The sequence below is a fragment of the Phocoena sinus genome, chromosome 1, assembly GCF_008692025.1.
Source record: "Phocoena sinus isolate mPhoSin1 chromosome 1, mPhoSin1.pri, whole genome shotgun sequence".
In the NCBI taxonomy this organism is placed as follows: Eukaryota; Metazoa; Chordata; class Mammalia; order Artiodactyla; family Phocoenidae; genus Phocoena; species Phocoena sinus.
Genome location: NC_045763.1, coordinates 110,321,254 through 110,339,449, shown reverse-complemented (window position 1 = coordinate 110,339,449; position 18,196 = coordinate 110,321,254). Strand labels below are relative to the sequence as shown.

The 18,196-nt window shown below is 41.0% G+C and overlaps 1 protein-coding gene across 3 annotated transcripts in view; it reads right to left on the bottom strand.

Moving 5' to 3' along the window:
* SETDB1 (SET domain bifurcated histone lysine methyltransferase 1) overlaps window positions 1-18,196 on the bottom strand; it is a 30,473-nt gene that overhangs the window by 5,915 nt on the left and 6,362 nt on the right. For 2 of the 3 annotated variants that reach the window (XM_032627402.1, XM_032627315.1), the window contains 11 exons: window positions 11,348-11,382; window positions 10,318-10,417; window positions 9,437-9,562; window positions 9,068-9,269; window positions 8,312-8,385; window positions 7,183-7,373; window positions 6,275-6,404; window positions 5,430-5,595; window positions 5,188-5,346; window positions 3,920-4,552; window positions 3,355-3,471 (listed from right to left, as the gene is read on the bottom strand). In XM_032627402.1, the coding sequence (XP_032483293.1) occupies window positions 3,355-3,471; window positions 3,920-4,552; window positions 5,188-5,346; window positions 5,430-5,595; window positions 6,275-6,404; window positions 7,183-7,373; window positions 8,312-8,385; window positions 9,068-9,269; window positions 9,437-9,562; window positions 10,318-10,417; window positions 11,348-11,382 (1,933 nt within the window). The remainder of the gene's footprint in view (window positions 1-3,354; window positions 3,472-3,919; window positions 4,553-5,187; window positions 5,347-5,429; window positions 5,596-6,274; window positions 6,405-7,182; window positions 7,374-8,311; window positions 8,386-9,067; window positions 9,270-9,436; window positions 9,563-10,317; window positions 10,418-11,347; window positions 11,383-18,196) is intronic. The other variant, XM_032627482.1, reaches the window with a different exon arrangement.

Here is an 18,196-nt window from a genome sequence, read left to right as displayed (position 1 = left end):
TCAACAAATAAAATAAAGTTGTCACAGATACTAAAGGACACTCTCTCAATGAGAGAATTAAGGGAGTGAAAATGACCTAGTTTTAGAGTGACCAGGAAAGGTCTCTCTGAGGAGATGAGATTAAAGCTGAGAGCTCAAGGTTAAAGAAGATAATCATGCAAACAACAGTGGAAGGATGCCAAGAAGAGGGCACAGTACGTACAAAGCCTCTTGAGGTAGGCTGGCAAACACTGGGTGAACTGGATCCAGGCACTGAAGAATATCAGTGTGGTTGGAACAGTTTTGGAAGTAGAGAGATAGGAAGGGGCCAGATAGTACATTGTCTTGTGATCCAAGATTAAGAGTTAGAATAATATCCAAAGTGCAGTGGAAAGCTTTTAAAGAGTTTTAAGCAGGGGAGTGACATATTTGTGGAAATATTCTTATGAAACATTTCAAACATGTAAAAAAGATATAATGAACAGGCACCTACTACTCAGCATTATCAAATCTAAATGTTGTTACAAGATTCAATTTTTTTTGTTTATAATTAAAACATAAATGATACAATGCAGCTAAAGCTAACAGGTGTCTTTTCCTTTGCTTAGTTTTCAATATGCACTCAGCTCAAATTTATGTCCTGATTTCCCCAGTAGTCTCAATCTCCTCTGAAGATACTCAAAACCATCAGGTTTTCTATCAAACCCCCTTTCCCAAAAGTCTCTCCTGCAGCCAAATCTGACCTGCTCTGACACTGGCTGTTCTCTACATCTGGTGCACAGCTGTCAGCCTGGAAGCCCCCTTGACTTCATTATCATGTGGGATTCCCCTCACTTCTCTTTTGAGCTGGAGCCTCTGTTTCCTGGATCAGTATATGCCTTCTTCTCTCTTGTCTTTTCCCCCCCATTTTAGTAAACATTTCCAGTAATTTTCTGAGAGGGAAAATAATGGAAATTTTGAGGTATTTCATGTCTAAAAAATGTCTTTAGGGACTCCCCTGGTGGCGCAGTGGTTAACAATCTGCCTGCCAATGCAGGAGACAAGGGTTTGATCCCTGGTCCGGGAAGATCCCACATGCCACGGAGCAACTAAGCCCATGTGCCACAACTACTGAGCCTGTGCTCTAGAGCCCACAAGCCACAACTATTGAGCCTGCGTGCCACAACTACTGAAGCCCATGAGCCCTAGAGCCCACGCACCCCAACTACCTAAGCCTACGCGCTCTAGGGCCCACGTGCCAAAACTACTGAGCCTGCGTGCTGCAACTATTGAAGCCTGCAAGTGTGGAGCCCACGCTCCGCAACAAGAGAAGCCTGCGCAACACAATGAAGAGTAGCCCCCGCTTGCCACACTAGAGAAAGCCTGTGTGCAGCAACGAAGACCCAACGCAGCCAAAACCAAATAACTTAAAAAAAAAAAAAAAAAAAAAGGCTTTAGCCTACTTTAACCAACAACTGATAGTTTTCCTGGGTTTAGAACTCTAGGTTAGAAATAATTTTCCTTAGAATTCTGAACAGATTCCTTAATTGCCATCTAGCTTCCAATGTTATTTTGAGAAGGCCGAAGTCACTTTGAATTCTTTTTTTTTTTTGAATTCTTGTTTCTTTTGTGGTCTCTTTCTCTCCTCTAGAAGGTTTTAGTATTTTCTTTTTGTCCTCAGTGTTCTGTGGACACAATGATCACATTTTATCATCATGTGTTTTAGTGGGGATCTATTTTCATCCGTTATGCTAGGACCTGACTGGCCTTTACACTTTGGAAACACAGTCCCTTCCGTTATGGGAAAGCATCTGAATTATTTCACTGATGATTCTTTCCCTTTGCATCCTCTCTGTTAATTATGTATCTTGAGTACTAGGCTAATTAGTTCACATATTCATATACACCCAGCTTACCACATTATATCCCACTTTTTTCACTGTCCTCCTCTTTCCCTGACCTGTCCTTCTCAATCTCACATGCTGGCTCCACCTCCTCTGCTCAATTTCTAGTTGGATAGCCCAGGGCTTACTCTGGGCCCCTTCTCTTTTCTATTATCAATATTCTCTCTAGATGAACTCGTCCAGGCTTTAACTATCACTCCTGAGGTGATGACTCCTAATTCTTTATGCCCAATCCTTACACTTCTCTTCAGAAGTCTCAATGCCCTTTATTCTTAAAAAAAAAAAAAAAAAAAATTAAATAAATTAATTTATTTATTTGGCTGCATTGGGTCTTCGTTGCTGCGCGCAGGCTTTCTCTAGTTGCAGCGAGTGGGGGCTACTCTTTGTTGTGGTGCGTGGGCTTCTCATTGTGGTGGCTTCCCTTGTTGCTGAGCACGGGCTCTAGGCTCATGGGTTTCAGTAGTTGTGGCACATGGGCTCAGTAGTTGTGGCACATGGGCTCAGTAGTTGTGGCTCGTGGGCTCTAGAGCGCCGGCTCAGTAGTTGTGGCGCATGGGCTTAGTTGCTCTGCGGCATGTGGGATCTTCCCGGAGCAGGGCTTGAATCTGTGTCCCCTGCACTTGCAGCCGGATTCTTAACCACTGCGCCACCAGGGAAGTCCTCAATGCCTTCTTGACATTTCCACTTGGGTTGCCTAACAGGCATCTCAGACTTAACATGGCCAGAACAGAAGCTGACTTTTACTCAGACCTGCAACTCTAGCTCTAGTCTTCCATCTCGGTAAAAAGCACAAGCATCCACTTAGTTGCTCAACGATAAAATTTAGGACTTGTCCTTGATCTGTTCTTTCCCTCCCATTCCGCAATCTATGAAGTTCTGCAGCTCTACCTCGAAGTGCATCCCCAAGTGTATCCGCTTTCATCTCTACTGCCACCTTCATTCTAGTACAAGCCCCAGCAACCACCACTTCTTACCTATGTTCCTGAAAGTATCTAATTGGTCTACCAAATTCTACTTTTGCTGTCCTAAAGACTTATTTTTCATAGAGAAGTCAGAGTAATCTTTAAAAGGCAGATCACATCATTTGCCTGCTTAAAATTCCCTAACAGCTTCCCATCACATCATGAATTTGACTCTAATTTTTATTCTGATTTACAAAGTCCTATATAATCAGGTCTCCTCTCTGAACACATCTCGCTTGCCAGAGTAAACCACAATCTGTTAGAATAATCGTACAGCTCTGAAATCAAGGTGATCTTTTACTGCAACAGAAAATTGCTAGATACTATTCAATCATTTTATGTATTCATTTCGAGGAAAGCTCAAGGAAGAAACATGGGCTGGGAATTCAGTAACTGAGGCTTAATTGATAAAATGTCTGTTTCAGTTATCCTATTTTTGGCTCCAATATTTAGAATTCTGATGGTTGTTACAAGCACAGAAAAACAAGAATTCAGTCTCTGAGGTGCTTCATTTTCCCCTGACTACTTACCCTGTGGGAAGACACTCTTCTAGTCTCTTGTACTGGTAGCCAGAGTTAGAGTTGATTTGGCCACCTGGGGTGCAGGCTGTAGCCTGGAGAGTTAGCTGATGGCAGGTACACTTGGACCTGTATAGAACAGAAGGGTACAACAGCTACAGCTGTGACACTTTCTTTAGAGGCAAGAAGTTACTACTGATAAAAGGATGGTGATAGAGTAGTGAAATTTTTCTTCTTGCATACATATAAATGAGAATGTTAAAGACAGAATATGACAGAGTGAGAATAAGATAAAGAGACAGAGAACAAAACAAGTGGCAACTGAAAGCATAATGGAGGGAAGCAAAGGAAAAGGAGAATCAGAGAAACGAACATAAGACACATGCACCCAGGGTTAAGCTATGGGGTCCCAGCCCCTCAGTCTCATAGTTTTTATGGAGGCCTTACGGCAGGAGCTCCAGCTAAGAAGGTAAAGGGAGGTGAGGAAAGGAGGAGTGCAGTATAAGGCAAAGAAGTGGAAAGAAAGACAATCACAACAAAGTTGGAGGCAGGGCCAGCAATTCCCTAACCAACTCACTTGTCCCGGCAACCATCTTTGCAGTCACAGCCAACCAGAAATTCAGCGCCTGTGTTAATGAAAACACCCTTGCCTGGGATTCGTTCCTTGCTGTAGGCCACCTGAGGTGGGGGAGTTGTGTCAATCTCATTGACACAGGACAGAGGAACATCTTCCTTCCCATAGGTGATGTCCAAAATATAGTAAAAAGGCTTATAGGGCTGAAACTTTCGGTCCACAAGAACATATGGATCCAAACAGAACATCTCCAGGAAGAGGAAGTCACAGCCTGTCTCAAAAAGGTAGCGCTCAATCTCTTGCATTGTCCGAAGGCAGAGGCCACAGGGTGTCTTATAGATAACGTGAAAGCCCATCTTGCGGTTAACTCGGCGCCGGGCTGTCATCCGCCGGAAGTCATACAGTAGTGGGACTAGGAGAGGGTTCTTGCCCCGATACTGCTCATTTCTCATAGGTCTGACTCGAGACAGACAAGTATAGCTGCAGACATGAGGTAAGTAGAAAAGCTTCTCCATGGGGGCGCGGTAGGAGGGCTCTGCCGGGGCCCGCTCCAGCATGCCATGGAAGGCTGGGGGTACTGGGGGAGCTGGGGGTGCTGGGGGTGCTGGGGCAGAGGTTGTGGATCCTAAAGGTGATCTGCAAATGAGATGCAAGAATTCAGATGAGAAAGCAATAGCACCTCTCTAGTGTACACTTAGCCCATCAGCTGGCTCAACCACTTCTCTAACCTTTCAAATAGCTGTCCTCTTAAAGCTAAAGATGATACAAGAAAGTCAAATTTCCCCTTGCCTTACTAAACCTGGAAAATGACATGCTCTGGTTACTCTTCAGTGACTGATAATATCTCTATTTCAACAGCATATATTCTCCTAAAATTTTTTTTGCCTGAGACTTATGGAAGTAGAGTCCAGTCTTCTACCAATGCTAGTTTTTCCTGCTATGTGTCCTATAAATACCCTTACTGACTCCCACGATTCAAGGAAAGAGGCTACAGAGTTCCCTTTCTATTGTACCAACGATGACACCATATTCAATAAGCAATCTTAACAAATGACTTTCTGGTCATTGTATTTTTAGGTGCCTAGTTTCTAATTCAATTATTTTTACATTCTGTTTCCTGGAAACGTCCAAGTTTAAAGCTTCCTTTTCAAGTTCAAACTTCTCACCATCATAATCTTAACTAGACCCCTGTGGCTAAGGAACCTCCCTATACAGTGACCATTCAGTCCACACTGCCAACACCCCCAAAAGAGAGCCTGAGATTTTCTCACCTATGTGTCTGACTGATCCCAGGTTTCCCACCAGGAGCATTTTCACTGAGTGCAGGGGATGTAGGGGAGGAATGACCAGAGCCCACAGATCCTGGCCGGAAGGATGTGCTTTTTTTGGCTACCTGCTTCCGAGATTGGGCAAGCTGGCTTTCCAAGCTTCTAGGAGATTAGAGATCATATAGTAAGGGATACAGAAAATACAATATGAAAGAAACCAGCGAAAAAGAAGGAATAGCACTCACTCACTGTCACCTGCCTGGGGGGACAGAGGTGGACCAGGTGGGGCAGGTGGGGCAGGTGGGGCAGGTGGAGCTGTAGGCTGAGGGGGCTCCACTGGCTTGAACTGGGTTCCAGTACTGGTCAGATCCTGAGTGTACTGGACCACGGGACCTTTGCTCCTCACAGCACCTATAGGAGAAAGGAAATTGACCATTGAGAAGATGAGAGCTGTGTCATTTATATTCATGCACACATCTAATCCTCAATTTATATAATCTAAAAGAGCAACAATGGAAACATTCTGACTAAGTGCTAAGACTGTCAGATCTCACTATTTACACCAATGAGTGGGAATACTGGCACAGGCTGACTTTTACTTAAATAACAAGATTTCATCTTCCTGCCTCAGACGATTTACGTTAGTAATTATCTTATACTTTGGTAAAATTTTTCAAAAACGCATTCTTTGATCAACTAATGTTGTCAGGAAAAATTAACCAGAAAGTATGCCAGGAATATATAAAAACAAAAACAAAACTGGTTTGGGCTTTAAAAAAACTGACCACAGATAACACACAAAGCAAATAATCTTCACGTGGATAACAGAGGTAATTACTACCAATAATACCCCTAACCTAAGCCAGTTGTTTCAGATTTTTATGTGTTTTTTAGAACAAATCAGAGCCATAGAATGTGCAGGCAGCATCACAAATCCATCACCACTACTGGAAACAATTCAGGGCACATGTCCTGTTTTCAATGAGTCAGTAGTGTAATCCTGGCAAACAAAGGATATAGCCATTGTACATAAACCCCTTTGCTGGTTTGTCCATTTCTTCCTTCTCCCAGGGTATCTTTCAGGACATACCCATATTTGGACGTGTCCTGAGCTGTCCGCCTTGCTTCTTCTCTAGTGTAGAGGCTGAGGATGTCTTCATGCTGAACATGGGCTCCAGCCGTGTAGAGCCTCGATAGATCCATTCACATCTTTTGTCATCCTGGGGGATTGGGAGGAAGGAAAGGTGGCGGGGCGAATGGGTTAAAGGCTAGAATCTACACCGCCGCTTGTGAAGAATACATACTATGTGCCTCCCTTGGGCGAAATCTCCCTGATGAGCCCTGAATTCCCTATCTATTCAATAAACTTATGTGCCAGGCTCCATGACAGGCATCAGGAATTCAACAACAACAAAAACAAACAAACAAAAAAACCCCAAAACAAAAACACATATATTCCTTGTGTGAAAAATTATAAGAGAGATAGATGTTTATACTGAGTATAAGAAGTGTAACAAGGATCATAAGGCCTTAGGATCAAAGGGCTGAAACAGTTCAGAGAAGAAATATAATTCTAAGAAAGGCATGAGACAGAAGTAAAGGATAGGTATAGAAGATCTAAGAGTTAAACTGGGCCTTGAAAGATCATCAAGACCTCGAATTCACTGATCCTTCTTTTTTGTCCCACTATGCTATCAAAGCCCTAACCCTGGCAAACAGAACTAGCCGCCTTCTCTGTACCTACGTGCATTGTGGATACTCCTGAAGAAAAACAAAAACAGTGTCATAATTAAATTCAGGGAATTTATTTTTCATAACCACTCATACAGGAACCAAAAAGAAGATAAAGTAAAATTTGACCCAAAACAGCAAGAACAGGTAAGAGGATAAGAAAGAGGAAAACTATGGCATTTCTACAAAATCATCATCATCATCGCCTCTTATGCTCCCCCATCTCACCCAAATCCCTGCCTCTAAAACTCTAGGGAAGAAGAGTACCAGGAAGAGGATCCTGACTAGGCTGCCGTCCACCTCCTCAACTCGGGACTTCCACCACGTGCCTTCCCACTCAGTCTTGATAAGCTGTCCACTCTTGAGCAAAACCATGGGGCGGTTGGGGTAAGCAGTGATATACTCCTCTATGAAGTCTCGGCAGGAGATGTCTTCTATGTCCTCCCAAGTCTTTTTCACTGTCCCAAGGAAGAAGTAGGGCTGAGAGAGGGCAGGTAGGGCATGTCTTGATAGGGGAAAATGGTTGGCAAGGAGACATTTGGTATTTTTCAGGTTGGGAGGGAGAGAAAAAATAAACGAAGAAATCGTAACCTCAAGGGAAGCAAAACCAAGATCACCTAAAAGTACTGAACCTAATGTGTAAATGTACACTCAAATCAAGTAAATACTAAATAAGCAATATGAAAACATAGGTGAGGCACTAATTTCATAAAAATGTTTGTTTCTTCTTAGGAAAAGTCAAGTGGAAATTCTTGCTAACTTGGTAAGTCTAAAGGTAAATCAAAAACAATAGGTGGCACCATGAAATTGATTTAAAAAAACCTGTCCTTCCTTCTCATGCTCCACCAGGCTTTTAAGGGACCCTGAATGTATTTACTGCCATGTTATGTGGAAACACAGCCATGTTAGTTGACTCTTCTGCAATTAAAAACTGTTGCTTCTGTTAAGAGTCTCTCCCAAGCCAGAGTCACAAGTACAGAGGACACTATGAAGCCCCCATCTAATACAGCTTCTGTAGAAAGCACCATGAGAAAGTGCTATGAAAGCACTATGCAGACTACAGATTTATACAAATGTTAGATTAAGCATGAGACTAGGAAAGAAGTAGTATCTTCTCAAACCTAAATCACTCAGAAATGAAATCAAAAGACATCTACAATATGAGCATCCACTCAAGGTAAGTCATGTTCTTCTAGTGTCTGACTCTTTGGCTGCAAAGACCCAGCACTAGAGATGAGCAAATAAAACTGTAACTCTCAAAGGACATTAATGAAACTTATCCTCTTTGAGACTAAAGCACCAAAAACATTAGGGCCTTTTAACTGGTTGTCTTAAGAAGAAATACAAGGTAGAGGAGGAAATGGATAGAACTAAGGAAGAAAGGAGGGACACTCACGTGGCCGGCAAATGGGATACAGTTCAGACTGTGTAACATAGGAAGCATAGCCATCATCAAAGAAAATGAGAAACCTGTAAGGAAAGAGTGATGGTAGAAAGATTGGGGGTTATGATATTTAACTCGACCGACAGAAATTATCTTATAGCTTCCATGCCTCTGGATCACAAACAGGACACACTCCAGGGAAGATGTTCGGTGCACTACTTTCTTCCTACTATTCTCTCTTCCCACCCCAAGAGTTAAGAATTCTCCCTTAGGTTAGCAGATACAAACTATTACATACAGAATGGATAAACAATAAGGTCCTACTGTATGGTACAGGGAACTATATTTAATATCTTGTGATAAACCATAATGGAAAAGAATATTAGAATTCTCCCTTAATCTAACCAACATATCTCCACTTTGCCAAAAGCCATTTATTCTCATTATATTGTCAGATTCCTAAACTGCTGAAAAACATTTAGTCTCCATTTCTTCCTTCTATATGAATTCTCTATTCCACCTAACCATTAATCAATCTGAATTATTCTCCCCTACCTAGTTTTCTCCTTGAGAAAAGGAGAAAAAAGGGTGTGTGTGTGGCGGGGGGGCGAGAAAGAATCATCCACATGACTCCATGGCAAAGAAAGAGTTTCTGGCCACTGGGGACTAAGAACACAAAAGCTAATTGTGAGATTTGGACTGTGGCTTGAACAGGGCAGGTGCTGTGCTCCCGGCTCCCACTCTCTTTACAATCCTCTGTCCAGGTACCTGAGCTTGTTTTTGACGTTTGGTGTCTCAGCTACAATGCCAGCATAGAGCCAGACCTGATTCCCATCTTTGTATTTGGCCACTACTCGACTGCCCACATACAGCTTGTCAGCAGGAGGGTGGTAATCATAGGCAATATGGTTCCCTGACAGAAGACTCTTTCCTTTGTTGTCAAATTTCACCTTGTACTTCTTCCCTGGCCCTGAGTAAAAGGGAAAGATAAACAAAAAATTTTAAAAACCATCAGTTTCTGTGTGAATCCTGGTTGCTACGTGAGAGACAAAAGGCAAGGCTACAGGGAAAAGAAACAATCAGCATTGGAGACCTGCAGGTTGTCTTTCATTAGTTCTTCCTCTAGCTTGAACATACCAACCGTCTGGATGGCAATAAGGGTGCCTTTGTGCCACGTCTTAGTTCTCTTCTTGCCCAGAATGCGCATGCTAACTACCAGGTCACCATCTTTACTCAATTCTCCAGACATTTGACTCAAGGTTCCTAGGAAGAAAGCATAAAGAGATATGGCATAGACTGGGGAAAGAATGGAAAAATAAAGAGAGTACTGGGTTATTGGGGCAAGTGGGGTAATCTTTTGATCCTTAGCCACTTTTACTGCTCTGTTGGCCAAGGGCAGAAATATAAGACACAGTCGAATCAACTGTTTATGTTAACAGGAAAAACTTGAATTGAAATTCACATGTAACTCAAGACCATCTCACTTTAACCAAATATTTCCAACTCCTTATTAATAACATTAATTACCACCCATTAAATGCCACGTAGCATTTTATAAAACATATTCCTGGGAGGATCTCTTAACAGCCACACTCTACAAAGCTTCCCTCAGACCTCTTTTTAAGGGTTTGAGTTACTCTCTTCTCTTTAACCTTCATCTAGAAGAAGAAATCATGAGCATGGAGCTAAAAAGGTATTTGGACAAAGCCATCACACAGTAGAAAACCAGCAGACAAAAGACTTAAGCCAAGGGACTTCCCCGGTGGTCCAGTGGTTAGGACTCTGCATTTTCACTGCCGTGGGCCTAGGTTCAATACCTGGATGGGGAACTAAGATCCCGTAAGCTGTTCAGCAGGGGGAGAAACGACAAGCAGACAGCAAGGAAAATCTGTGGTGTTAAAAGAACCAAACAGAGGTGAAGAAGGATTCTGAAATGCTAAAACAAAGCCAGTTATCCATGTAATCTCTTTGTAGGATTTCATGCCCGCACCTATACTGAGGTGCCTCCTGACTCTAACCTTTGTGTAGATCCTGGGAACTGCTCTTCTTGTTGACAGCATCCATGAACTTCTGGACATCTTGAGCTGACTTTCTTAAGGCAGCCATAGCTTCACGGAGCTGTAAGGAAAGGGATGAGGGAATCAAGTTTTAAAATAGTAGCACCGGTTCTTTTTTAACATCTTTACTGGAATATAATTGCTTTACAATGTTGTGCTAGTTTCTGCTGTACAACAAAGTGAATCAGCTATATGTATACATATATCGCCATATCCTCTCCCTCCCACCCTCCCTATCCCCCCCCACCAGGTGGTCACAAAGCACCAAGCTGATCTCCCTGTGCGATGCAGCTGCTTCCCACTAGCCATCTATTTTACATTTGGTAGTGTATGTATGTCCATGCCACTCTCTTACTTTGTCCCAGCTTACCCTTCCCCCTCACCGTGTCCTCAAGTCCATTCTCTAGTAGGTCTGCTTCTTTATTTCCATCCTGCCCCTAGATTCTTCATAACCTTTTTTTTTTTTAGATTCCATATATATGTGTTAGCGTACAGTATTTGTTTTTCTCTTTCTCACTTATTTCACTCTGTATGACAGACTCTAGGTCCACCCACCTCACTACAAATAACTCAATTTCATTTCTTTTTATGGCTGATTAATATTTCATTGTATATATGTAGCACCAGTTCTCGACAATAAGAACTTGTCTTTTAAAAAGCAAAATAGAATGAGTTATGTTTAGAAGCTTATAGTTACTTTATCAGGCAAAACCTGCCCTTTCTTACAAATCTGGTTCAGAAATCAGCTTTAGGAAGCTATCCTTGACTAATTTAACTGCCAAATTCGACATTCATACAGCACTCAGTGCATGCATCTATAAGAAACTTTTGCATTCTTTTAACACCTATTAGAGAAATGCAACCTGTAGGGCTGATTATGCAGGGTGAATGATTATATGCTGATAGCTGAACTGACCGAATGGTCAGGCCAAAAGTTTCTCCCATTTTCATATTCTTATCTCTCACCCTTCTCTTACCCATCCCAACTTACCTTCTGGTCTTTTGGAGTTCTGCTCCCAGCATCACCTACAGATGAGAAAAACTCTGAGTGTAAGGGACTTACACATAAGAATCTCCAAGAAATCAAGAACTAAGCTACTTAACAGGATTATCATGGAAACATTATTGATAACAACTGAAAACTAGATATAGATATACATATCTATGTGAAAGTACCAAAAGCATTTAGAAAGATACACAGCAAATAGGTAACAGTGCTTACCTGGGGATAAAGTACTGGGACAGGTGATATTCTGTGGGATTTTCAAATATTTGAATTCTCTCTTTTTAAATTTATTTATTTTTATTTTTTGGCTGCATTGGGTCTTCGCTGCTGTGCGTGGCCTTTCTCTAGTTGCGGTGAGTGGGGGCTACTCTTCGTTGCGGTGCATGGGCTTCTCATTGTGGTGGCTTCTCTTGTTGAGGAGCACAGGCTCTAGGCGCTTGGGCTTCAGTAGTTGTGGCACACGGGCTCAGCAGTTGTGGCTCGCGGGCTCTAGAGCACAGGCTCAGCAGTTGTGGCACATGGGCTTAGTTGCTCCACGGCATGTGGGATCTTCCCAGACCAGGGCTCGAACCCGTGTCCCCTGCACTGGCAGGCGGATTCTTAACCACGGCACCACCAGGGAAGCCCAAATATTTGAATTCTTATAACAATAATTTATGGGTTATTTGAATGATTTGAAAAGTGAAATATAGTCAGTGAATTAAGCAAAAATGTTTCTTCTTGAGTAGTGCTGTCCAACAGAACTTCCTGCTATGATAAACATGTTCTGTATCTACACTGTCTAATATGTTAAAATTTGGCTACTAAGCACCTGAAATGAACTTTTTCACTAAAAATTTTTTTAAAATCAGGTATAATTCACATACCAAGAAATTTACCCATTTAAAATGTTTAATTCAGTGGTTTTCAGTGTATGTATTCACAAGGTTGTACAACCACCACCACTATCTAATTCTAGAACATTTTCATCACACTGAAAAGAAACCCCACTAATGAGTATGGGGTTTCTTTTCGGAGTGATGAAAATACCCATTAGCACTCACTCCCCATTCCACCCTTCCCACAACCCCCAGCAAACATTAATCTACTTTGTGTCTCTATGGATTTGCCTATTCTGGATATTTCATATAAACGGAGTCATATTATATATGGTGCATCATATCAGATTCATCTATGTTGCAACATTTATCAGCACTTCATTCCTTTATATGATTGAATAATATTCCATTGTATGGCTATGCCATATTTTATTTATCCATTCATCAGTTGATGGACATTTGGGTTGTTTCCGCTTTTTGGCTGTTATGAATAATGTTGATAGGCACATTTGAATATCAGTTTTTATGTGGGCATATGTTCTCATTTCTCTTGGGTATATGGCTAGGAGTGGAATTGTTAGGCCATAAGGTTTAACCTTTTGAGGAACTGAAAGATTTGTCCAAACTGGCTGTACCATTTTACATTCCCACCAGCAATTTAGAGGATTCCAATTTCTCCACATCCTTGTCAACACTTATTACTGTCTATCTTTTCAACTACAGCTATCCTAATAAGTATAAAGTAGTTCTGACTTGCATTTCCTTAACAACTAATGATGTTGAACATCTTTTCATATACTTATTGGTCATTTTCACATCTTCTTTGAAGAAATATCTATTCAAATCTTTTGCCCATTTTTAATTGGGTCATTTGTCTTTTTATTCTTGAGTTGTAAGAGTTCTTTATACATTCTGGAAAATATTAGGCTTCACATTTCACATAATATATTTTTTTATTTTTGGTCACACCACGTGGCTTGAGGGATCTTAGTTCCCTGACCAGGGATTGAACCTGGGCCCTTGGCAGTGAAAGTGCGGAGTTCTAACCACTGGACTGCTAGGGAATTCCCACATTTCACATAATTTAAATAGCCACGTGTGGATAGTGGCTACTGTATCGTACAGTGAAATTTTAGATATTTGTAACATATATTTAAAAATGGGGGGACTTCCTTGGTGGTCCAATGGTTAAGAATCCACCTTCCAATGCAGGGGACGCTGGTTTGATCCTGGTCGGGGAACTAAGATCCCACATGCTGTGGAGCAACTAAACCTGCACACTGCAACTACTGAGCCCGTGCGCTCTGTAGCCCGCGCACCACAACTAGAGAGAAGCCTGCATGCTGCGCTGAAAGATCCCGCATGCTGCAATGAAGATCCCACAAGCCACAACTAAGACCTGACGCAGCCAAATAATAAATTAAAATTTAAAAAGGAAGGCAATGGTGGTAATCATTTTGCAATAAACATACATATCAAATCATTATGTCTTATACCTTAAACTAATACTATATTATTTGTCAATTATATCCAATAAAACTGGGGGGAAAAAGTAGCAAAAATAAATAAATAAAAACAAAAATGGAAAGCAATGTACATTTCTGAAAATAACAAAAATAGTTAAATAAACTACAACATATCTAAATGAGGTTCATAAAGAATCTTCAATAACACGAGGCAATGCTAATGATATATATTAAGTTTTAAAAGTTAGGATACAAAATTATTTATTTGATATGAACTCAACCTTGGAGAGAATACACAGACACACCTGTGCATGTGCACACATTCCTCAAAGAACTGTGACTATGGCATATGATTAATATCTGTTATCTTAGAACTCCACAACTGTAAAAGGCTTCAAAACACATGTTCTATATTTGAGGACAAATTAAGGATGGACGGTTATTAATCTTGCAGGGATTTTTACCTTTAAAATATATTTAGATATATTCATGTGGTAAAAAATTGAAACATTATAAAAGGACACACAATCAAAAATAAGTCTCCCTCCTGCCCCTGCTTCTCATTACTTGCCTCAGAAATAACCAATATTAACAGTATCTTTTGCAGCCAAAGATATTCTGCAAAGTTACATATGTATTCTATCCTGCAAAGTTACATATGTATTCTATCCTGCAAAGTTACATATGTATTCTATCCTGCCTTCATCCTTTTACTCACACTCAACATGCAGGTTTTTTTTTTTTGCGGTACGTGGGCCTCTCACTGTTGTGGCCTCTCCCGTTGCGGAGCACAGGCTCCGGACTCACAGGCTCAGCGGCCATGGCTCATGGACCCAGCCGCTCCGCGGCATGTGGGATCTTCCCAGACCGGGGCACGAACCCGTGTCCCCTGCATTGGCAGGTGGACTCTCAACCACTGCACCACCAGGGAAGCCCGCAGGTTTTTTTAAAAATAAATTTATGTATGTATGTCTGCCCGCACTGGGTCTTTGTTGCTGTGCACAGGCTTTCTCTATTTGTGGCAAGCGGGGGCTACTCTTTGTTGCAGTGCACGGGTTTCTCATTGCAATGACTTCTCTTGTTGTGGAGCATGGGCTCTAGGTGTGCGGGCTTCAGTAGTTGTGGCACACAGGTTCAGTAGTTGTGGCTCGCGGGCTCTAGAGCACAGGCTCAGGAGTTGTGGCACATGCGCTTAGTTGCTCCATGGCATGTGGGATCTTCCTGGACCAGGGCTCGAACCTGTGTCCTCTGCATTGGCAGGCAGATTCTTAACCACTGTGCCACCAGGGAAGTCCCAACATGCAGTTTTTTTGTTTTTATTTTTGGCTGCATCGGGTCTTAGTTGCAGCACGCGGGATCTTTGTTGTGGCATGCAGGATCTTTCGTTATGGTGCGTGGGCTCTTCGTTGCGGCACACGGGATTCTCTAGTTGTGGTGCACAGGCTCCAGAGTGTGCATGCTCTAGAGCTTGTGGGCTCTGTAGTTTGCGGCACGCGGGCTCTCTGGTTGAGGCGCACAGGCTTAGCTGCCCCATGGCATGTGGGATCTTAGTTCCCCAACCAGGGCTTGAACCTGCATCCCCTGCATTGGAAGGCGTATTCTTAACCACTGGACCACCAGGGAAGTCCCCATCATGCAGTTTTTATGTTGCTTTTTATCTCCACACTTAAAATTACTAGGAAAGTATTCCCTATCAGGACCTACAAATCTGATTCTTTTTTCCCCCAATTTTTTTTATTGTGGCAAAATATACGTAACACAGAATTTACCATCTTAACCATTTTTAAGTGCACAGTTCAGTGGTATTAAGTACATTCATGTCACTGTGCAACCATTACCATCAGTCATCTCCAGAACTCTAAGTCACCAAGTTAAGACATGAGGAACAGGACAGAGGGAGCATGAGGGAGTATAGTCATCTGTACGAAAGGTCTGAATTAAATGTCCAGCTTTGCTAAAAATATAAGCAGAAACTTTACACCAATAAATTGAATACTTAAGAAAAAATATAAATTACCAGAAAATTACAAGTTACCAAATCTGACTCAAAGAAATAGAAAAGCTTTGCACAAAGTAAATAGATACCTAGATGGCTTCACAGGCAAATTCTATCAAACACTCAAGGGATACATAATTCCAATTTTGCAAACACTTCCCAAGAATTAAAAGAAGAAATACTGCCTATTCCATTCTACAAGGCCATCAAAATCTCAATATTAAAATCACAGAAGGGTAGTACCAAAAAAAAAAAATTATAGGCCTATCTCTGTTATAAAAGTGAAGATGCAAAAATCCTAAATATCAGCACAACAAATCCAGAAATGTTTAAAAACGATATATTTAGTTGGAATCATCCAAGGACTATAAGGTTGGAAAACTTAGTGATTTAAAGAAAAATATTCACATAATAATTTTACTAGATATATAAGGTATGTCCAATAAAATCAACATCTACTCATGATAAAAACTCCCAGCAAACTAAAAATATGGGACAAGTTCTATTACCTGACAAATGACATCTTCGAAAACCTGTAATCAGCCTTAATAGTATAAGATGAAAACATGCCCTTTAAAACAAGCCACAAGGGCCGCTCTCGCCTTCTGAGATGGCCCACACTCTGTCTGTGGAGTGTGTTTCTCTCTAAATAAATCCACTTCTTACCTATCAAAAACAAAACAACCAAAAATAACCACCAAACAAGCCACAAGACAAAGAAGTCCTTGTCATCATCATCACTCCCATTTAACATTATAATTAAGGTCTTAGCTGGTGAAATATGACAAGAAAAACAAGACTTATCTGCCATAAGTATAGGAAAGGAGGAAAAACTGCAATTATCTTCAGATGACAGTCTACATAGAAAACTTAAATGAAATCATAGAAATAAAAATTTAATAAGATTGTCAGATACAAAAATCTATATGTAAAAGTCAACTGCATGTCTATATACCAGCAGCAACTAGTTGGAAATGTATTTTCTTTTTTTTTTAAAAGAAGGATATTAATTTATTTATTTTTGCTGTGTTAGGTCTTCGTTTCTGTGCGAGGGCTTTCTCTAGTTGTGGCAAGCGGGAGCCACTCTTCATTGCGGTGCGCGGGCCTCCCACTATCGCGGCCTCTCTTGTTGTGGAGCACAGGCTCCAGACGCACAGGCTCAGTAGTTGTGGCTCATGGGCCTAGTCGCTCCGCAGCATGTGGGATCCTCCCAGACCAGGGCTCGAACCCGTGTTCCCTGCATTAGCAGGCAGACTCTCAACCACTGCACCACCAGGGAAGCCCCTGGAAATGTATTTTCTTAAAAAGGATATTTTTTGTGGCTACTGAAAATGGGAGTTGGGAATAAATCTGACAAAAGACGTGCAAGCTTTCAGTGGAGAAAATTAATCAACCCTCCTGAAAAATGTTAAAGACTACATAAATGATCTTTGTATAGGAGAGTCAAATACTATGAAATTATCAACTATTCCTAAATTAATCTTGTGATAACGTCAATGGTTTGGGGGTTTTTACTGGTGGGGGGGAAGTGGGGAACATGACAAGCTAACTCTCAAATATAAATATAAGCACAACAGGTGAAACAGAACCAAGACATCTGTGAAGAAGAACAAGAAACTGAGGTTACTAGAGTTAAAAGATATTATAAAGCCACAGTGATAGGCTCTATAGAGTTGAAACAGGAGGAAATGACAGACCAGTGAAACAGAACAGAAAGTCCAGAAACAAACCCACACAAATATATGGAAATAATTTATGATAGAATAGGCAATGTAAATCAATAGGAGGGGACGCATTTCAATAATGGTGCTGAAAAATTGTTTAAGAACAATATGAAAAAAAGAAAAAAATAAATTCCATTTGGAATTAAGACTTAAATGTGAAAGACAAAACTATGAAACTTTCAAAGGCAATGTAAAAGAAGATCTTTATAGACTCAGGGCAGTAAGGATATAAAAAGCAATGACCATAAAAGAAAATGTTAACATTAGAACTTCTGTTTATTAACAAACAACATAAAAAGTAAAGACAAAACATAAGGTTGGAGTGATATGTGCATTTTATAACTGCAAAGGATTAGTAATTATAATTATAGGAATAATAGGTAGACTTCCTATGAATTAAAAAAAAGTTGAGCAAATGAGCAAGATACATGAACAGACGTAACAAAGAAAACCTACAGATGACTCACAAACACATGAAAAGATTCCCAAGTTCATCTGTAGACAGGGAAATCAAATTTTAAAATGAGAGTGCTAAGTGTTGTCAAGGATGTGGAACACAGGCCACTCTCAGCCACTGGTGGTACAAATATAAATTGGCACAACCACTTTGGAAAGCTGTTTGGTCACTAATTATCCAGCAAGGTTGAAAATTCTATATCCTAAGAACTAGCAACTCCACTCTTACAGTACCCTAGGATATCCTAAAAAGATTCTTGCACATGTGCATCAAGAATCATTTACAAGAATATTTAGGGCATTATTTACAATTGCAAAAAAACTGAAAACAAATGAAATGTCAACTGTTCGGAGACTAGATAAAACTGTGGCAT